At 39.4% G+C, this 22,472-nt stretch overlaps 1 protein-coding gene across 5 annotated transcripts in view; it reads right to left on the reverse strand.

Moving 5' to 3' along the window:
* Nucleotides 1–22,472, reverse strand: part of DGKH (diacylglycerol kinase eta) — a 213,777-nt gene that overhangs the window by 89,515 nt on the left and 101,790 nt on the right. For all 5 annotated transcript variants that reach the window (XM_055133507.1, XM_055133278.1, XM_055133331.1 and 2 more), the window contains exons 5-9: nucleotides 13,224–13,328; nucleotides 12,881–13,013; nucleotides 4,532–4,638; nucleotides 3,520–3,645; nucleotides 175–277 (exon numbers count right to left, since the gene is read on the reverse strand). In XM_055133507.1, coding sequence (XP_054989482.1) covers nucleotides 175–277; nucleotides 3,520–3,645; nucleotides 4,532–4,638; nucleotides 12,881–13,013; nucleotides 13,224–13,328 — 574 coding nt within the window. The remainder of the gene's footprint in view (nucleotides 1–174; nucleotides 278–3,519; nucleotides 3,646–4,531; nucleotides 4,639–12,880; nucleotides 13,014–13,223; nucleotides 13,329–22,472) is intronic.

The following is a 22,472-nucleotide window of genomic DNA, read 5'->3' on the forward strand; positions in this document are numbered from 1 at the left end:
TAGGTTAAACTTTAACATGAAAATGTTCTTCTCAAAACATTCATCAATTTACATAAAGTGACATAAAAACTGAGCAGAAAATTTAATTATAGCTCTAATTATTATAAGAAAATAGGACTATATGTCAATATTAAATATGCCAGAAATCTACATACTTACACTACTGCTACATACCATCAGAATCAGTGCTGTTTAGGGCAATTGGAGGTATAATAGACACTTTACATTGGCCAAGTGGACATACAGGGTGATATAAGTCTTTGCAGGCAGTGTGTACCTAAAAAAATGCAAACAAGACTTCAAGAACTGTAAAAATAAATCAACAGTGTGTTGCAACACAAATTACATCTAAGAAAATAATCACTGAAGATCAACTGCATCACAAGATGTCTAGGAATTTACAAATGACAATATTTATGCTTCTAAGAAATGGGATAATCATTGTAACATTAGGTATTTGATTTGGCCTGTGCAGCCTATTTTATGATTTTCTCAAGCAAATAGTATTGAGTCACTAATCACCTAGTGAAGGCAAAAAAAGAGGAGGTGAAAAGAAAGAAATGCAAAAAAAAAGGGGGGGGGAGCTAGAGTGATAGCAGAGCGATAGGGCATTTGCCTTGCAAACAGCCGACCCGGGTTCAATTCCTAGCATCCTATATGGTCCCCTGAGCACTGCCAGGAGTTAATTCCTGATTGTATGAGACAGGAGTAAGCCCTGTGCATTGCTGGGTGTGACAAAAAAAGCCAAAAAAAGAAAAAAAAAGAAAAGAAAGAAATGCAAAGAAAGAATGAAAAGAAAGAGGCCGGAGCACCATACAATGGATAGGGTATTTGCCTTGCACACGGCCAACCTGAGTTCAATCCCTGGCATCCCATATGGTCTCCCAAGCACTGTCAGGAATAATTCCTGAATGCAGAGAAAGGAGTAATGCCTGGGCATTGCCAGATGTGGCTCAAAACATGAGAGAAAGAAAGAAAGAAAGAAAGAAAGAAAGAAAGAAAGAAAGAAAGAAAGAAAGAAAGAAAGAAAGAAAGAAAGAAAGAAAGAAAGAAAGAAAGAAAGAAAGAAAGAGAGAGAGAAAGAGAAGGGGAAAAGGATGAAGGAGAGAGAAAAGAAAAAGGGACAATGAACTGGTACAGGTTAATACTATTGTCTTAGAAATAAAGTGATGGCACTAATCCTAGAAATTCTTATAGAATTTGATGAAAATAAAATATGTAATGTGTCTGCTCCTTCTACAGCGATACTCAGACTTTCTACTGATACCATTTTCAGAACATTTTCATTTTATCATGGTCACAGGACATATACAGATGATTTTCATGTAATTATTTTCATGAGCACATGTGAATTGCTTTTATTCTATTGTGGGTGAGGAGTGGGATGATTTGGGACATACCCAACGGTGCTCAGGTCCTACTCCTGGCCATGTGCTCAGGGACCATTTCTGGCAGGACTTGGAGGACAAAAGACATTTAATAGTGATTTTTGTTCTACTGATGAACTAATTTTGGACAATTTCCCAGTAGGATTTATAATAAATATTTCTAATATATAAATATTTATATATTTATATTAATATATAATATATAAATATTTATAATATATTATAATATTTATAATAAATATTTATAAACCCAAGAGGTTTTAGAATAATAATCATGCGCGGATAGTTTTAAAGGGATTTTTAAAAAATATGGGAATCAAGACCAAACAGAAGAAATATGTAAAAGACTATTAAATTTTTTAAAAAGCAAAAGATAAAATTGTACCCTCATTATTTTTGCAAAAATGTAAAGAACTATGTCCAGAGATGAGATGATAGCTGAAAAAATTAGATGTTGACTCACTGGGTTGTGAAACTAGGGTTTAAATTGGTTTTAACTTGATGACTATGTTCAGACACCTGATATTCTGCTTTTAGAATCTCATTTTCAAAGCAAAGTAATATGAAGCAAAAAGATGATAGTGTAAAGGTAGCATAAGACAAAGATGGAACAAAGGTCAAGGAGATACAGAAATAGTGTGTCTCCTTCATCCATGGTGAGGTAGGATGAACAACAGGATGACAGTGACAGTGACAGTGACACGCTATTGATTACATTAAATGGGTATGAGAAATAAAATGACTAATAGAAGAGGTATCTGATAGGTAGCCCACACAAAAGGACAGAACAAAGTTTGATTGGGGGAATAAAGAAAAAAAAAGATAAAAGATTATTTAGAAGACCTGAAAAATGCTGAGATCTCCCTTTCTCTGCGGTCTATGGCTTCATCTCATTGACATGAAACCAGCACACCATGTATCACTTCCATTTGCTGATCAACACCATATTTATTCAAAGCAATTCCTCCTCTGTGTTTGGGGAGCTGATGGGAGTGTGGCAGAGAGGGCTGGTGTGGCTCACTTCCAAGAGTCAAAAGCAAAACCAAATAAATCCACCTGACTGGAGGCTTTCAGTGTCAGGTCCAGAGATGCTCAGGGCCACTCTCACAGCTGGAGCCTCCTGGCACCTTTCACTCCGTGCTCTGCGCGCCTGAACCCCACTGCTAGGTGCCCGCGCTGACCGCCCTCCTGCAGATCAGCACTCAGCCCATTCCCGGCTCTACGCAGAGCAGGGCACACATCTCACTGCTTCCTTGAACATGCAAGGATGGTTTAAAATATTTATAGTATACACACTTCTATCATTTCAACTGTATTAGTGCAAGGTTGGCTGGACTCAGAGTAGGACTGCCTGTCAGAGAAAACACACAGGGTTGTAAAAACTATATTCTACATTTCTGCATGTCAGCCATAACCAAGTGGCAAGCCAGAGAAGAGGCTTTCTGGATTTCAGGGAGCAACAGGAAGAAGGCAGACCTGAACAAAGTCAACACTAACTTTGAATAAAGCCTAATGAACAGCAATAGAACTCTGGATGAGGTCCTTACTCAAAGGAAACATAAACCAAAAATATTATCATCAGGTAATTGCCAAAAATGACCACTTTGGACAAAGATGTATGGTGATGTATGATAGACTTGTTATGCTATTAGTTTCTTTTTCTTCCTTCTCTTATCTTTTTTTTTTTCTTGGTATGTGTGTGTGCCTCTAAATTACACAAAGAAGAAGTTATGAAAGGAAGATCACATAACCCCCTGATACAGAACCAAGCACACTACTGTTGCACCACAAGTCATCGATGGTTGGAGGGATCGCTCAGAATAGGAGATGTGTGCTGAAAGTAGACTAAGGACCAAATGTAATGGCCTCTCAGTACTTGTATTGCAAACCCGAATGTCCCAAAGCAAAGAGAGAGTAAAAAAGTAGGGTGAGGTGGGGTGGGGTGGGAGTGGTGGAAGGGATACTGGGGACATTGGTGGTGGAAAAAGTGCACTGGTGGAGGGGTGGGTGTTCAATCATTGTATGGCTGAAACTCAATCATGAAAGCTTTGTAAGTGTATCTCACGATGATTCAATTAAAAAAAAAAAAGGAAGATCATCGAAAAGGAAATGACTGCGGCGAGGTACTTACCATCGTTTTACACCAAAGGCATTTCCAGTCTTGCAGACGGAGAACACTGCCGCAGGTTTTGTCGCAGACGGCACATTTGGCACTGACAGGCAGGTTGCCCTCCAGCCACTGGTGAGGCATGGCGACCTGTCCACGGCGAGAAGGGCAGTGAGGTTAGAGAAGGGGAGGACAGCAGGCTTATCATGGGGAGACACACCTTCCTCTAACTCTACACACTCAGGACCACGCGGCTGTCTGGGCCCCCTTTAATTCACCACACTCATGGGCACTGGTTCTTTTTTACTATTCTTAAAGAACTGAGACTTATGGAATAACTAGTCATTGAGTTTTAGACATATAATATTTCGACACCAATCCCACCACCAGTCTCCGCTTCCCTCCACCAGTGTTCCCATATTCCCTGCCCACCCCAATCCCCACCCCAATTTGACAGGCATATCACAAAATTGCAGCGGCTGTCGCTTAGATCTCATGTTTTCAGTTTTGTTAAGTCTGTGTTTTAGGCACATGGCTGTACTTCACGCTCATATCACGGTGTCACTGAAGCTCAAGGGCACTGGTTCAGTACTGAGCTCTGAGCTAACAAGACAGGAGTCCAGCTGGAGAGCAAGGCTTGGCAAAGGGTTATAAAAAAAAAAGCAGTCACTAAGTGTTCTGTCACTAAGAATGAAGAAAGGGTCTTGAAGGTAGAGGGGTCACTGTAGAAAGAAAACCCCAAGTGCTGAGTGAGCATCTGGGTAAAGTGCTAAGCCATATCAAGTCCTCAGTTGAATCAAAAGGATCCCACCACCAGCCCGGAACCAGGACCACTCCAAAACCCCAGACATCGCATTTCCCTCAAAATTGATGAGCTAAAGAAAGTGATGAAGGATTACATTAGGGGGAGAGCCTTCACAATGAACTGAAATTTTCCGTAGAATTCTCATCATGAACACTGTCATTGTTTTTCCACAGGAGCAGAAAATAAAAGAGAAGAGATATTGGGGCAATATAGCCACAGAACAGCACATACCCCATCCTCGTCCTCTATGATGTCCTTCCCCACGGAGGCCAGAGTTGTCCATTTGCAGTTGTTTGTTGCCCGTACTGCACACCTTTTGTGAGCCTTGAATTTACACACTACCAAAAAAAAATAAATAAATAAAGTCATCATTCTAAATGAAAAAAAAAATACCCAATGATTAAAGGAAAGCAAAGAATGAACTTTCAAAGGGAAGGGGGTGAGAACAAAATACTCTTTTAAAAATGCTAAATTACTTTCCAACCACAGTAATGTAACTCTAAAAGCATATCTGACCATGTATTCAGGGGGCACGTTGTTATAAATGGTTACTTATAGAGATTCCACTTACTTATGAAAGAAAAACAGCAAGTAACAGAAAGGCAATAAACACAAAAAAATTGGTCTTTAGGAGAAAAAAGAAATACACACAACAGAACAAAAACAAAATTCAGTAATACAGAGGGGCTAGTAACATCCTATGCTTAATAAATCTACAATCAATTAATTGTTTCCCTTCTGAAAATACTATAGGCTGTAATATTCTGATATTCGTGTTTTTCTTTTTTTTTTTTTGGCTTTTTGGGTCACACTGGCGATGCACAGGGGTCACTCCTGGCTCTGCATTCAGGAATTACCCCTGGCCGTGCTCAGGGGACCATATGGGATGCTGGGATTTGAACCCAGGTTGGCCGCGTGCGAGGCAAATGCCCTACCCGCTGTGCTATCTCTCCAGCCCCCGTGTTTTTCTATATGTAAGAACATAATGAAGAGATTAGAAAAGAACACTAAGAAAAAGACGCAGAGGAGTTTTAAAGTTTAAGTGTGTTAAGAAAATATACAGGCATCATAGGGAATAGGTAGATGAGCATTCAAAGATGACAGTGTCTTATGAAATTTATGTTAAGGTAAGTTCATAAGAAAGGAGGAGAGAGAAATGAAGTGATGGTCTCATTCCACGTTACCAATTCTCTCCTGCCATATTCATAAGGAACAGGAAGAACCACCCAGAAAAGCAAAAGCAAAAAGAAGAAATAATCTCAGAATATTTGAAAAAAATGAACCCTTGCTTACCAAAATCAGAACCTGACTCTGGCTAAACATGTCTATCCTTCTTAAAATCATCTAAGATAGTGGATTTCAAATTTATATAGTGTCTGACTTTTGAGACCATTTTACTAGCAACACAGTAAGATAACTGTTTACTAAATTCTTAATATTAGGTGGTTCAGTTTCACATGATTCCAATTTCTACAGTAGTCCATGAGCAAATTTTGAAACACAGGTTACACACATTTCTCTTTAAACTGCCTTTATTTGATTGAACCTGGAAACAAAAAGATCAGGTCAAATAATTGAGGTCTTCAGACAAATGAAAAGTGTTCTGAATTGCTTCAAGTATCACTAACTGTCAACAATATATAAGTAACCACTTAACCAAGCTGGATTTTCCTTGAAAAATATTAGTTTATAAACATTGGAAATGTTTCATTTTTCTGCTCTTTGGTGCACATGGAAAAATTCTTTCCGAGAAATGGTACCAATTTTGTTTTAAAATGACTGAGTCAAACAAGGACTTCATATAGGAAAACAGTAGCTTTCCATTTAATTCTGTTGGTTGTAAACCAAAAAAAGCACTAAAGGGTCAGAGCGAGCAACAGTACAGTAGATGAGGCATTTGCCTTGCAAGCAGCTGGCACAGGATTGATCCCCAGCGCCACATATGGTCCCCCGAGCACTATCAGGAGTGATCCATGAGCGTAAAGCCAGGAGTAAGCTGTAAGCACCAGAAGGAAGGAAGAAGAGAGGGAAGGAAAGAAAAAAGTAAGGAAGAATTTTAGGAAGTAAGAGTTAAAGGAAAAGGGGAAAAGTAAGGAAAAAGGTTTAACATATCCTTCTCCTTCTAGCCCCCAATACATGGGCTGAAGCAATAGCACAGCAGGTAGGATATTTGCCTTGCACGCAGCCGACCCGGGTTTGATTCCTTCGTCTCCCTCGGAGAGCCTGGCAAGCTACCCGGGGCATATTCGATATGCCAAAAACAGTAACAACAAGTCTCACACTAGAGACGTTACTGGTGCCCGCTCAAGTAAATCAATGAACAATGGGACGACAGTGCTACATTGCTACATGAGACTTTAAAACAGAGCGGCAATAGCTGGGAAGAAATTCAGAGAATTCAGAAATTCAAAGCAAGTGCTAGACCCATTTTTGAGACCTGGCACCACACATCCCCGGAAGTCCCCAGTCTGGCAGCCCTAGTGGTCTCTAGCCATGAAGGACCCTTGGACCTCGCATCCTCAGCCCTTGCATTGTCCCTAGTCGGCTAAGGATCACCTAGAGTGGCCTTTTAGCGCCTGTGCACTGCTTGAGAGGATCTTGTCACCCCCCAAATCACTTGAGGTTGGTTAGTATCTCCAGGTCTTTCCATCTGTTTCTCAAAAGCATTGTCACACTTTTAGTCTAGACTACGATCCCTGCCTACCTTGAAAGTTCAACGAAATGGTTGAAAGTAAGTTTACTGCTTTCTAAAAGGCCACAAAGGAAAAAAAAGAGACCAATAGGGTAAAATTTCAAGGGTTTTAAAAAATGTATTAAATACCCACAGGCTCATCAACAATAAAAATCGTAGTTTTGTAATAATAAAGAGCTTCTCGCACTGAACTTTGGGAATGCAAAGTTACTTAATATAGCATAAAATGATAATAATAAAACAAGTCATACTATAATTATGATCATTTAGGTATGAAAATTATTAATCAGCACCAAGGTTTTTAGTTGACAAATTTCTCCAAATAAGTTTTTCCGAGATAAGCATTTTATGTGTGAAGTCATTATTTTAAAACTACAGAACTTCAATTAGTTGCAAAGATTTTGTGAACACTGTTCCCAGCTAGGAACTCTGGGGAGAACTCGGCGAGGGGGTGTGATCCAGCTCCTGCCCTACAGACATTCAGGCAGCCATGCCTACAACCCAAAGCCGCAGCTATTTCTCCAGTCAGATTCAATCACCTCAGGACTAACCTAATCCGCTGAACATTTTAGGTACACAAGATTTGGGGGCTGCAAACTCCAGGGATTCTTGGAATTGGGATGGGAAAACCTCCCCCCGACAATCCCCTACTTCAGGAGGGCCTGGTAACCACACCCAGGTAAAATCTGCCCAGTTAAATATTCTGGATTTCTGGGAGCATACAGCCACATTTGCAGTCACATGACATCTGCAAATTCTACAATCCTGACAGCCATCCCAGTAGCAGCATACCAGACTGGATTGGATGCAACATAGAAACCCCACACAACAGTGGCCACTCAACACCTTTATTGCAAACCACAACAGCTAATTAGAGAGAGAGAACAGAAGGGAATGCCCTGCCACAGTGGCAGGGCGGGGTGGGGGGAGATGGGATCGGGGAGGGTGGGAGGGATGCTGGGTTTACTGGTGGTGGAGAATGGGCACTGGTGAAGGGATGGGTTCCCGAACTTTGTATGAGGGAAGCATAAGCACAAAAGTGTATAAATCTGTAAATGTGCCCTCACGGTGATTCACTAATTAAAAATAAATAAATTAAAAAAAATAGAAACCCCACACAATCTCAACCAACAAAAACATTAACACAGAAGGCTTCTGCTGCAACAACAGCTTAGTAAACCCTCAGACAAGGACTTAATGTTCCCATGGTGATATGCAGCAGTTTTCACAATTTTTCTTCTACGGAAATATTTCTTGATCATTCCAATAGTCAGTGGTAACAAGCAATATAAAATAAATTATTGTGGGCCTGCTATGGGAGCAGGCATGAGGGGTGATTGGGAAAATGGAGACGGTGGAGGGTGGTGGTGGGGTTGGAATATTAAATGTCTGTAACAAATCATCATGAACAACTTTGTAAACCACGATGTTCAAACACGTAGGGAAGAAAAAAAGATCTTTTAAACAAAAACATGGAACTTAAAAAATATATTAACATGTAAGAAAAATTTTTTCAAATTGCAATTATCATTATCATACCTATCTTTATGATGTATTTAATAGAAATTAATATAAAAATTACTAAGTGCCCATGTTGACATATTGTAGATGCTGTTTTTTTCTAAATCACCATGTGGAAATTTAAATTTCTGCTTAAGTTAAAAGAGTAAAAATGATGCTCCGAAATTATCATTAACATTCAAATTGATTAAGGATCACTTATTAAAATATTAGAAAATTCTATTTTAAAGTAAGTTATTTCATATATATACAAGGCTTGAAAAATGAGTATACTTATTATCCAACACAGACCTAGAATATAAATCATTAATACAGCCCTTTATTGCTCTGAAAATCAAGGGTCAGACAAGTAAGTTAATTTAGAGATAACTCACATAACAGAAATTGATTTCATTTGCTGAACCAATTTTCTGTATTTGCACCTATGGTGCAACTTTATAAGTCCCTGGTATCCTATTTATCAAGCAAGCAATTTATTCAGATTTTATGAGGGGCTCTAAAATTTAAGCATAACTGAATACAATAAAAATATCCTAAATAATTACATAAAATAAAAAGGCAAAGGTTTTTAGATAGTCATAAAAACCCTTGTGGTTTTGAAAGCATTCTGCTACAGTTCTAAAAATATTAGTGTGTACAATGCTGCCAATCTAGACGTTTTATCAGCATTGAAAATAAATGCTAACATGTATTCCCCTACAAATTTAGGGACTGGAGAGACAGCACAGCAAGTAGAGCACTTGTCTTGCATGCAGCCAATCTGGGTTCTATTCTCGGCACCCCATATGGCCCCCCAGCCTTCTGGAGTAATCCCTGAACACAGAGCCTGGAATAAGCTCTATGCATCATCAAGTGTGGTCACAAAATAAAACAAAACAAATTTAATTTAAAAATACAATTGTTGTAGAACTGTAGAAATAAGTACCAGGAGGTTGACTCCATGGCTTCGAGGCTGGCCTCACGTTCCGGGGAAAGGTCAACTCAGAGAAGCGATCACCAACTACATTGCAGTCGAAGGCCATGTGGGGGAAGGGAGTTGCGGGCTGAATGAGGGCTAGAGACTGAGCACAGCGGCCACTCAACACCTTTGTTGCAAACCACAACAGCTAATTAGAGAGAGAAAGCAGAAGGGAATGCCTTGCCACAGTGGCAGGGTGGGGTGGGGGGGAGATGGGATTGGGGAGGGTGGGAGGGACACTGGGTTTACGGGTGGTGGAGAATGGGCACTGGTGAAGGGATGGGTTCCCAAACTTTGTATGAGGGAAGTGTGAGCACAGAAGTGTATAAATCTGTAACTGTACCCTCACGGTGATTCTCTAATTAAAAATAAATAAATTATAAAAAAAAAAAATACAATTGTTGAGACTTTTTTTTCAAATTCAGAAAGAATTATGAACAGAAGAGCATAATACATTTATTTAAAGACTTAAAATTTAGTCTCACTACCTACTGTAATTTTCATTTTTCTTTCAAAATGTTCAGAAAATATTCCTTCATTCCACTCAATTCCTAAGCAACTAAATATATTTACTAATAATGTGTGTCAAGGGGCTGGAGTGATAGCACAGCGGGTAGGGCGTTTGCCTTGCACGTGGCCGACCCGGGTTCAAATCCCAGCATCCCATATGGTCCCCTGAGCACCGCCAGGGATAATTCCTGAGTGCAGAGCCAGGAGTGACCCCTATGCATCGCCGGGTGTGACCCAAAAAGCAAAAAAAAAAATTAATAATGTGTGTCAAATCATAAGTGAAGTAGATATAACTCTTTAAGCATCTCTGAGATTAGATACTAGAAGGCAAGAGTTAAAAGATCTTCCAAATAACACAGTATAATATTATATCTGGGCTGGAGCGACAGCACAGTGGGTAGGGTGTTCGCCTTGCAGGAAGCCGACCCAAGTTCCATTTCTCTGTCCCTCTTGGAGAGCCTGACAAGCTACAAAGAGTATCTCGCCTGCAGGGCAGAGCCTGGCAAGCTACCCATGGCATATTCTATATGCCAAAAACTGTAATGACAAGTCTCACAATGGAGACGTCACTGGTGCCCACTCGAGCAAATCAATGAACAACGGGATGACAGTGATACAGTGATACACTGAATATTCTATCTGGAAGGAGTTGCTATTACCTGCAGGGCTCCTTTTAGATTACTAAAGTTATAGAGGACCATTATTAGATCTCTGTTGTTATTTTTTTTAACAAAAAAAGAGTTTTAATTCTTCTCTAAATTTTTATTTCCAAAAATTTTAACACATCAGGTCACTCAAAGACCTGAAATTATTACATGACAAATTTCCTGACAAGCACATTTTTAAAAATTTATAAGTTTTAACTAGAAAAGGAAGTTTATTGTGTATTGTCTCAGTTTTCTATAGTCATAACTATAAAGTTGTTCCTATTTCACAGATGAGGAAACAAAATTCTGTATGAGTTAAACTACTTTATGTGCTCTCTCATTTTCTCTTTCTCTGTTCTCACCAGAATATTTTTAATTTATTTTGAACATTTATTTAAAAAAATTGTTTTTAATTTTCTTGTATTTTCATATGTGATTTCTTTTTTATTTTTTTATTAAAGAACTGTGATTTACAACGTTATTGGTAGTTGCATTTTAGGCATATAATATTTCAAGACCAATCCCATCACTAGTGTCAACTTCCCTTCCCACCCCAGATCCCACCCCATCCCCACCTGTCAACTTGACAGGCACATTATAAAGTTTCAGTGGCTGCTGCTTAAATTTCATGTTTTCAGTGTATGTGTCTGTGTTTTGGATATATGGCTATATCACTCACCCATATCTTATGTATAACTGTAGCCCTGATGCCTATTCACCCATTGCTTCCCTTTCTCTTTTTTCCTTCTTGATTTCTTTCCCTCTCTGTCCATCTCCTCTCTAAACACTTGGGTCAAGGGTGATCTCAGCCTCACCCTTTTACTATATTTCCTCATCCAGTATTCCATATACCAGTATGGTCACAGTTTCTAATGGGAGAAATGGAATAAATGGGCAGCTCTTTTCTTAATACAATCTTAGTAAAGAGCTGAAATAAGAACACGCCTGATTTTATCTTTTTTTGTTTGTTTGTTTTTGGGGACACCTGGCAATGGTCAGAGGTTACTCCTGGCTCTTCGCTCAGGAATTACTCCTGGCAGTATTCAGGCAACCATATGGGATACCAGGGATCGAACCCAGGTCAGTTGCATGCAGGGCAGGCACCCAACCCACTGTACTATTGCTCTGGCCCTGATTTTATCATTTTAAATGAATTAAAACTGTACAAGTTATAGCCAAAATAAAATTTTGTTTAAAAAAACTACTGTTAGCATATTATCACTGTAGTATGCATCTATATAATCATTAGGTAAGAAATTATTTCAATCTAGGAAGTTATCAATTTCCTGGGTAATATTATTTTCCTTAAGTAGCCACTGATTTTGAATTAAAAAAAAATTGAGACCTGAGAAATAGTATAACAGACTAAGGCACTTGTTGCCTTGCAGGTGGCCAACTGGGTTCAATCTCTGGCACTGTGTATGATCTCCTGAGCGCTGCTAGGAGCTATCCCTGAGCACAGCCATGGTCCAAAGCCCCCTCCTTGCTGGAAACAAAAACCATCAAGGGACCAGAATGTGATTCCCATGGTAAGGCACAAACCTTGCATGGGGTGGGTCCCTGAGTGTCAGGTCCTGCAGGGCGTGCTCCCCAATCCTTAACAATGCTGGGTAGGGCCAGATGGCCCCTGAGCTTTACCAGGAATGACTCCAACATGGCCACGACAAAACCCCACTGATTCTAACATCAGCATTTGTATTTTCAGTGGCTGTCTTTTCAGGGAAAAAATTAAAAGCCCTTAAGAAAATTCAAAAGATCTTATTCATTTAAATTAAATATCAATAAAGAGAAGAGAAAATGATTAAAATAATATAAGCGACCAATGGAAATTCTGCTCAAGTGTATTATACTGTCCTGTCAGAAAATTTTGTTCTCCGAAATCAGTCAGAAGCATACAAAGAAACGACAATGGTATTTAAAGACATTCAAAAAGATTTTTTTTTAAACTGAGAGTTGCCAGTTCGTTCCAGCATAAAATGTCCCGTAGGGATTTATACTTCCATTCAAATGACTTCCTTTTTTTTTCTTTACCTGAGCAAATGCATTTCCCAAGTTACTGCTATGTGTTCAGAGCGCCACCTGAAGCTACCGTGAAACTTAAACACTAAACTCCCTCTGTAACTCCCCAGTCCAGCTTCTGCCTGTGGGAAATATTCTCCTAGGACGAGCTTCCCTGACCCCACCAGGGTGCTGAGGAGAGAGTGCTTATGTAGGATCAGTGTGAAGGGAGCACAGCGGGGCAGCGACAGTACCTTCACAGGACAGCCCGTGGGACGTGACTCCAGAAAGACTCTCTCGGCACACGTTACAGAAAGTGGGCCGGGCATGTGAGCAGGCGTACCAGTTATGCATCCCTGAGAAATGTTCCACGTTAAACTGGGCTACCTGGGAATGAGACATTAGTACAGCGTTGACAAATGAGAACAATTTTTGTAACAATTTTTAGGACTGAAACACTTAAAAAAAAAATCAGTATCAGGTTTAAAGAACCTGAATAACTCTACATGTACTTTATAGAGCATGAAAACAGCTTTAACTCTTCCAGATAATGCTTATTCTCTAAGAACACATGAGACGGAAGAGATGCTACTTTACCTCGTAAGGTTCTCTGGTCTGGACAGATTTCAGTGAGCTGATCCAATCTTCCATCTCCTTTCTGTTCTCAGCACACAGCATTAGTCTTCTAAATGGAGTGATTATCTGAAAGGGATAATTCAATCTAGTGATTGCTAATAACCAACAAGAGAGCTTACTGCAAAGCTTAACATCTTTAAAAAGCTAATTCCATTTCTAATTTCTGAGTCTTTGTTTTCTTGATGAGAAAAAGTAAGAGTCCCTGAAATAAAAACGAGTTTTGTTTTGAAATATAAATGAGTATGGTAAAATTACTAGAAAAAAATCAGGGAAACTTTTCTTGTTTATGACCTTAGCACTACTTTTCAGGCTTTTTTTTAGCCTTTTGCAAAGGCTAAAATAGATATTTATTCCATCGAATATATCATAAACACCAACTTAGAATAACTTCAACATAATTCATAGTTAGCTTTGATTTAACATATCACATTCAACATGGGAAAATATTTTAACGGAGAATCAAATGAACACTATATCAAGTGACTTTATATTAGGTTTATAGTGGTATCAGGAAGATTCTGTTATTAAATAACACTGAGTTTGTATATAATTTCCACCTCAATTTTAATATGATTTATGTGAAGGATGATTATTTTTAGCATTGTGTAGAATTCCATCATACTACTGTTTAATTAAGAGCAAGGAAGAAAATTGGCATGAAAGCCCTTTCATTGATCTTAAAGGAAAAATATAAGCCGTGGGGTTTTGTCTTTTTTATCTGTCACTTAAGAAGACAATTTTATTACATTAGGATAGTTAAAGCAAGTGAAATGAAGTATTCAAACTGTTGTAACACCAAAAGGACTTCAAAGTGAGATTTTGAAAGACTTAAGAGAAACCCCTACTTATGTATGAATACAATGTTCTGCTTGTCATCTTGATGCATCTAAATCCTAACATTTATTATTAAAAAAAAACGAGTACCATTTACTTATTTGGGGAATGAGAGCAGATGCTACATTTCTATCGATAAGTTGTTTCCAAACAAACATTATTTATAGAGCAAGTTCTGTCAAATTTAAATCTATCTAATCAAGTAGCAATATACATATGACATGATAGAAATGTCCCAAGTCATAAAAACAAGCACTTAGCATCTTTTTTCCAAGCAGCTTTTCCAGAAAGCAGCAAACTAGCAAGCTTCTATCACTACTGTTCATCTCAGAAAATAACTTCATTATTCAAAGCTATGGAGAGCAACCCAGCTTAGCTACTCACCTGTCACTGCACCATCCTCTGTTTTTCATTTGTATAGGCTACACGATCCTTCCTTCAACCAAGAGGTCTTTACTACATTTAGCACACACTCGCCCTAAATACAGCTGCCACCGAGAATCACATGGGAGAAAAGCACCAACCACTCAGCTTTGGGTATTTTTTAATTGCATACGAAATTAAACTGAATCTTATTCCCATTTTCTTCTGTTTTTCCACCAAGCTCTATGGAGCAAGCTTATTAGCAGCTGGTCACTTTTCTTCCTGAATAAATAGTTAATGCAAAGAGCAGTGCCTCCCTCACTACTTAGGAGCCAAATGGATGCTTTATTGCTTTAAAATGTTTTTCTAGGACAGCTCATCAAATGCAGCAAAGAGGTCCCATTAAATCATAATAGGAAGCTGGCTCAACAAATGGCACAACTCTGCAGAAATCTCCAACTTTCACTCTACTGCCTGAATAAGTCTATTTATCTGAAAAAAATGCTTCCTCTACCATTTCTATTGTTTACTTGTATAGTTATTAGCTATACTATATGATGCAACTATAGGGGTTCCCTTCATTATGATTTTATGGTGAAGCAATGTTATTCAAATAAATAAATGACGCTTACTATTTTACTCTTCGATTTTTGCTGTTGAATTCTAAATAAAACAGATGTCTGGCAGTTTTCTCTACTTGTGGTGACTTTATACTTTTAAAAAGCCATTCACAATTCAATAAAAGGAGGAAACAGGATAGAAGAGCTTCTAATGCTATTTTTTCCTTTTTTTGAAAGCACAAAAAATGCCTCAATTTTAAGGTATTTAAGCAATATAACAACACGTGTACCTCATAAGGAACACATTTTCAGTGTTCTTTGTAACAAAAATTTGTTTTAAAAGAACAGTAAGATCAGAGCACACTAAAAATAAAAATTAAATTTTAAAAGATAAAAATAAATTATGAATAGCTTTTGATTGCAGGTCTTCTGATGAATAAATCTGGCTATAAAGTTAGATTATAGAAAAATGGAATAAAAAATAGTCCATAAATCAGATTCTGCAATGATACCTGTTTTGTGGTTGCAAAATTAGGAATGCATCAGCAAATAACCCAGAGTTGGCAGGGTCTTCCCAAAGACAAGGTTGGTGATCCACCAAGCCTGTCCTATCTCTTTCCCAGATCGGGTGATCCCTCATAAGCCATCAGTGCTCTGAGTTCCCTCCCTTACAGACTACAATTATTCCTCAACCCATGGATTTTGGAAAGGATCTGTCTGTTCCAGCTATTAACGGACCAGATCTGGTTTTACTCTCACTCAAGCCGAAGCACTTCCAATAATTTTTTTACCTAAATATTTATTTAAGAAAATAATTAGGGAGCAACAAATTGTAAAAATTACTTGAGTTGTATTCTGCAAATATGCTGACTCAGCATTTGTGACTTAACAAGTGGGTGCATAGAGGAGTGAGGAGGTGACTCCTTCCCTGAGAAGACCATCTGAGTCTTTTGGGGACCAACTCTGGAAGCTTCTGAAACTAAGGGGCTTTCTGTCTTTGCTGAAGGACCTGCAGCTTACCTTTCTTAAAGGATTCCCCAGCTCCTGTCCTTATATCAACCCCTGTCTCCTGCCACTACCACAACATTTACAATTTTTTTAACCACAACTTATCTCGCTTGCTTCAATAATTTTTGAAAACTATAAGCACCATTGCCAACAAAGATCCTAGGACATATCTGTCTATCTATTCAGAACAGCATTTCTGGGTATATGCTATAAACCCACTTGGGTTTTGCCTTAATAATCTAAAAGAGATAAGGAAGTAAAACAACATTCCCTTGTTTGAGAAAATTTCATGTAAGTTGGGACATAAAGGTTCTCCTAACTCAATCAGTCTCCCAAATATTATCTTAAATAATACACACAACTCTCTATTAAGAGAACTATTGCTTGACTTTGGCTGGTGTTCTGTAAGGATTAATTTATCCTGTTATTCTATGTATAAAAAGAGTTAAAATTTTTCTCTATCTGGTAAAGTATGCCAATATATAAAACAGAGGATAATCTATAATTCCACAGAAACTATACAACTTAATAATAGAGTAATATTATAGTAAAGCCTTTAAATACATAAATATGCACAAGAAAAAAATTGCAATGATCATTTTCACAAAGGGGTTACAGATCATTTTAATTGTACTTTTTTTTTTGCTTTTTGGGTCACACCTGGCAATGCACAGGGGTTATTCCTGGCTCTGCACTCAGAAACTACTCCTGGCGGTGCTCAGGGGACCATATGGGATGCTGGGAATCAAACCTGGGTTGGCCGAGTGCAAGGCAAATGCCCTACCTGCTGTGCTATCGCTCCAGCCCCTTAATTGTACTTTTGAGGTACAATTTTTTTTAAATAAAGTACTTATATTTTATAAGGTTAATGTGTAGGGCTTCCAGATAGGAAAGAAAGAATTCAAGCTCTATTTATGGATGGCATGATATTATACTTAGAAAATCCTAAAATCTCCACAAAAAAAGATCCTAGAGACAATAGACTTGTATACTAAAGTGGTATGCTACAAAATTAATATGCAGAAGTCCATAGCTATCCAATATGCAAATAGTGAAACAGAAGAGAGAGATATTTTTTTTTAATTTATTATTTTTAATTAGAGAATCACCGTGAGGGTACAGTTACAGATTTATACACTTTTGTGCTTATACTTCCCTCATACAAAGTTCGGGAACCCATCCCTTCACCAGTGCCCATTCTCCACCACCCGTAAACCCGGCGTCCCTCCCACCCTCCCCAATCCCATCTCCCCCCCACCCCACCCTGAGAGAGATATTTTTTAAAAAATATCCCAATCTGAATTGTGCCTCAGAAAATTTAGCTTGGAATCAGCATAAGAGGTGAAAGACCTATACCTAGAAAACTACAAAACTCTGCTTCAAGAAATAAGAGTGCCTGAAGACAAATGACTGGTTAAAAAAACTCTGGTACACCTACATAATGGAATACTATGCAGCTATTAGAAAAGATGAAGTCATGACTTTTGCATATAAGTGGATCAACATGGAAAGTATCATGCTAAGTGAAATGAGTCAGAAAGAGAGGGACAGACATAGAAAGACTGCACTCATTTGTGGGATATAAAGTAACAGAAAGGGAGACTAACACCCAAGAATAGTAGAGATAAGCAACAGGAAAATTGTTCCACGGCTTGGAAGCCGACCTCACACGCTGGGGGAAAAGGCAGTTCAGATACATAAGGTACCATCAAGTAAAGGGTGCTTGGAGGGCCTGCTTGGGATGGGAGATGCATTCTGAAAATAGACTATAGACCGAACACAATACCTCTATTGCCACTCAATATTTCGAACCACAACACCCAAAATGAGAGAGAGAGAGAGAGAGAAAGCAAAAGGGTATACCCTGCCACAGAGGTGGGGCGGGGGGGGGGGAACGAGGTGGGGGTGGTGGGAGGGATACTGGGATCACCGGTGGTAGAGAATGGGCACTGGTGGAGGGATGGGTACTGAGCATTGTATGACTGAAACATAAGCACGAAAGTTTGAAAGTCTATAATTGTACCCCTCGTGCTTCCCTAATAAAAAAATTTTAAGATTAAAATGTCCCCACATCCAGACCCATAAATGCTGATGAGCTCAGAATACATGAGGGTGGGATCCAGTCACTGCTGTTTTATTTTGTTTCTAATTCCCGAGGATTCCAAACTGCAGTCAAATTTGAAAGCTGGTATTTTGAAGATATTTTATCATTACTCATGACATGGTTAGATTTTTGAAAATGAGACATTCTGCAGTGAAGTGAATTACAGGGAAGTCCTAACCTGCAACCCCCTGACATAACCGCAGAGTGATTCAGCATCTAAACTCTGGAGTCACACTGACCTAGATCAAATATCCAGACAGCATCTTTTCTTGCTTGTGTGTCCCTGAACACACACATTTCCAGGGCTCTCCCTGAGTCTGTCTCCCAGCTGCTGAGAAGGGCAGGGAGGAAGCTTACAGCTCTGCAGCGTGGTGTGGGTTAAGGAGACAGTGTGTGGGAGCGAACACACTGTTGTGTACACAGATGCAGATGTAGGAGGCTGCACACTAAACCCCACATAATGTTGTCAACAACTGCTACTTCAATTTACTTTAAAAAACATTCATCAGTGTCCGTTCAAAGCCCATTTTGTAAAATGTCAGCATCACCATTCTTAGTGCTTACAGAAATTATGTATACACTTGGATTTCCTCTGTAACATACATTTGTGTGTAACATGCAAATGTGTGTGTGTCATGTAAGTGTGATCCACAGACAAAAGCAACATGAAATTAAATCCAAATTGGAGGCACTTGGTCAAGGACAAAGGAAAAGCACTATGGACCGACTTCTTAGAAAACATCAACAATTAAGGGGAAAAAAGCACTCCTCTAACTGCACTGAATCTAAACTTATGCAAGACAGCAAGTAAGATGGGAAAAGGCTTCTTACCAAAATCCAGAGCACCAGAGTCCCTGTCCAGTGCTGAAGGAGTTCCACATGCCAGTTTCACACCTCAACTAGTCAAGGGTCATCACTTCTAGGGTCATTCACTTCAATCCAGAATGAAGATTCACTGTATGTAGCCTTTCCAGGAATTTTTAATGCCTAAACTCCTTTTTTACTAGGAAATTCCTCTTTTCTCTTGTGGAAGGTGGAGGTGGGGGCCACATGCAGCAGTTCTCAGACCTTTTCCTGACTGCCTTGGGGCTCAGGAACCATATGTGTGCCAGGAATCAAATCCAGGTCATCTGCATGAAGGAAAGCGCCTTACCCACTATACTATCATCCCAGCCCCAGGACATTCTTAATTCTTATCTGAGGTTTTCTATAATGAATTGATCACATTTGCCTTATTGTGGTACTTGCTCTCTTTTTGGTGATTAATCCTGAACTGCCCCAGTTGAAATAAAAATTCGTATGCATAAGGGATCTTCTTGGGGAGCAAAACAAACAGAAAGCTGAGTAGTGCTACCACAACTTTGTGTTATCAAAACTTATTAGAATTTAAGGGATAAATCTGACTTTTGGCAGGACTGAATCAGATATAATTAGGTCTTTTAGGTTTGCTGTATCTGAACTTGCCAGCTGCTCAGACTTAACTCCACCTCCCCCATCTTTCCTCAAAAAATCTCTACTTAACTCTTTAACAATGTATGCTTCTTTTCTTCCCCATTCTTTTATAGAATAAAATCATTCACCTTGACAACTCAAATGTGTTCAAACTGCAGTCCAGTCATGCATCTTAAGTGACTTTTTAAAGAGCAGAGATGCTTTCTCCCATGTTTCAAAGATTAAAGTACCACTGCACCTAACTCAGGCCAAGAATGTTTACAAGATATATCCAACCACACACCAAAACAGACTCTGGAATTAAAATCTTGTCTTGAGGTAAGTGTGGATAATTCTCAATGTGATCTTAAGTTTTGCAAAACTACAAAGGTGATTCTTATGCATGTTTATCAGTTTATCAGCCCCAAAGTGTAGTGGCAGCCTATAATTTACAGTCCTCAATCGTGGCAGGGTTATAGATGATGTGAAGAAAGGTTCAAAGTGTATGGCTCACTATGGTTTGTTTTAGCAAACCCCTGCACCCAAATTTCTATTGTCTTTGCCTGCTCCTAATAGTATTCCTTTTGTGGGATAAAGTGGACACAGTCTCCGTCGACAGTATCTTACATGATGTAACACGTCTCACAAAATGATGCTCTCTCGTGCCACTCCAAATAGAAATCTGTAAAGCCATCAAGTTGAGTCCTTCCTTCCTTCCTTCCTTCCTTCCTTCCTTCCTTCCTTCCTTCCTTCCTTCCTTCCTTCCTTCCTTCCTTCCTTCCTTCCTTCCTTCCTTCCCTCCCTCCCTCCCTCCCTCCCTCCATTTCTTGTTTTGGGTCCGTCCACACCTGGTGGTGCTCAGGACTTACTCCTGGCTCTGTGCTCACAGATCACTTCTGACAAGTTTCCTACCTGCTGTACTATTGGTCTGGCCCTAAAAATCCCTGATTTAGACATTTTGCTTTAATCAAGTTGCTTCAACTTATTATTTTTCAGCTGGCCACTTCACACACTTCTCTCACTAGTGGTCCCTCCAGGCATTTGTTTCTGAATCCAACACACTTCCCATTTCACTATCCTACTGCCTCCAGTGCCACCTATTTTCTGAGATGACAACTACTGACCAAGAAAGCAGTTTTTCTCAGGTGTTAACAGAGAATACAGGTTTAATGTGTATGTTCCCCTACAGGGACTCGTATTTTAAAAGAAGACTGAGAAGTTGAGATGTTGCAATGATCATTATTTCTCTAACGATCACCAAAGGAAAATACCACATTTTAATTAAACAGTGCCACCTGAGTTAATAATATTTTATTTTAGGATAGACCTTGTCATACTGTTGCAGTAACACCGACACTCGTTATAGAGCTGTAAACACTCCAGCGCTTGCAGTAAGTGCTCATTCAGAGAGTTAAACAGCCCCATGAAATCCCTGGAACACAAACATGCTAATACCTAAAACGATGCAATATAGCTTTGTTCCAATATGCAATGAGCTCCAAGCAGCTGGCCTGTGTGGCCACTGACTCCATATGAATGAACAGTGCTCTTGAGTCCAACATAGCAGCCACTGCCAACGCCTGCAGAGCACCGAAGCTGTGCACCATTGCTATCCCAGCCCCAGCCTCGGTTAGTCACAACCTTGGTTGTCACCTCCAGTATGCTAAGGTAAGAGCATTAGCCGCCTGACATGCCCTTGAGCTTACTGACACCCCCAAATTGGCACTATGTCTCTGGCCAGACTATAAACTCGGGAACAAGTTTCATGAGAAATTAAACTGTCCAAATTTAGGTCTGTGGGAGCCATGTCCACCAACACCCTTGGGCTTCACCATGCAAACTCATTTACCAGCCCTGCTCCAGAGACTCATAAATAAATCTCAAAAGAGAGAGATCAAGAGCTGCAGAAAATCTTTTCGACCCACGCATGGCTGAATCATCCAGGGCATCCTCAAAGTGGGCGCGGGTCAGCCCAAATGGGGACAGGCTCCAATGTCTCAGGAGGGACCTCACCAAGAAATTAACCTGTTGAAAATTCAGATACTATTCAGGATTTGTGACTGAAGTCTCTAGGCTTTCTTGGAATCAAGATGGGCTACCTCCTTCCACTTCCCTGTAGTCCCAGGAGTCCTGGCAGTAGTCACGTCCACACACCAAAGCTGCCACACAGGTAAAAATCTACTACAGTTGTACCTTCCTGATATCTCAAATGCTACAACATCGATAAACCAGTCGCAGCAGTCCAAATAGGAGAAGGCAACCAATCCTGATTAACAAAATATAAATACAGAAGATTTAACCTGTAACAACATCTTAGAAATCTCTTATACTGTCTTATACATGGAGATTTACTGTCTCCATGATAAAATACAAGAATCCATTGGTTCTCTGTTGGAAGCTTGCCTCAAGTGCTAGGGGAGAAGGCAGTGAGGAGAGAGAAGGGACCAGTAGGATAATGATAGGTAAAAGTGATCACTCTGGATAAGATCTGTGCACTGAAAGTAGGTTAAGAAACAAACACAAAGACTTCTCAGAATGTGTATTGCAAACCATATTGCTCAAAAGGGGAGAGAGAAAGAGAGAGAGAAAGAGAGAGAGAGCAGAAAAGTGTGGTGTGCCATAGAGGCAGGCTGCTGGGGATGGGAGGGATGTTGGGGGGTGGCAGGAGAAAACTGGGGGCATTGGTGGTGGTAAATATAAAACTGGTTGAGACATGAATGTTGAAACATTGTATGACTAAAACACTATTATGAACAGCTTTGTAATGGTGTATCTCATGGCGATTCAATGAATTAAAAATAAATTTTTTTAAAAGGAGTATAAACACACAGGTAAGAAGTTCATTATTAACCCACTGCTAAAATTTATAAAGAAATTCTGTTATTGTGGGCAGTGTGCAAGTAATCTGAA

Source organism: Sorex araneus, chromosome 1 (assembly GCF_027595985.1).
Source record: "Sorex araneus isolate mSorAra2 chromosome 1, mSorAra2.pri, whole genome shotgun sequence".
In the NCBI taxonomy this organism is placed as follows: domain Eukaryota; kingdom Metazoa; phylum Chordata; class Mammalia; order Eulipotyphla; family Soricidae; genus Sorex; species Sorex araneus.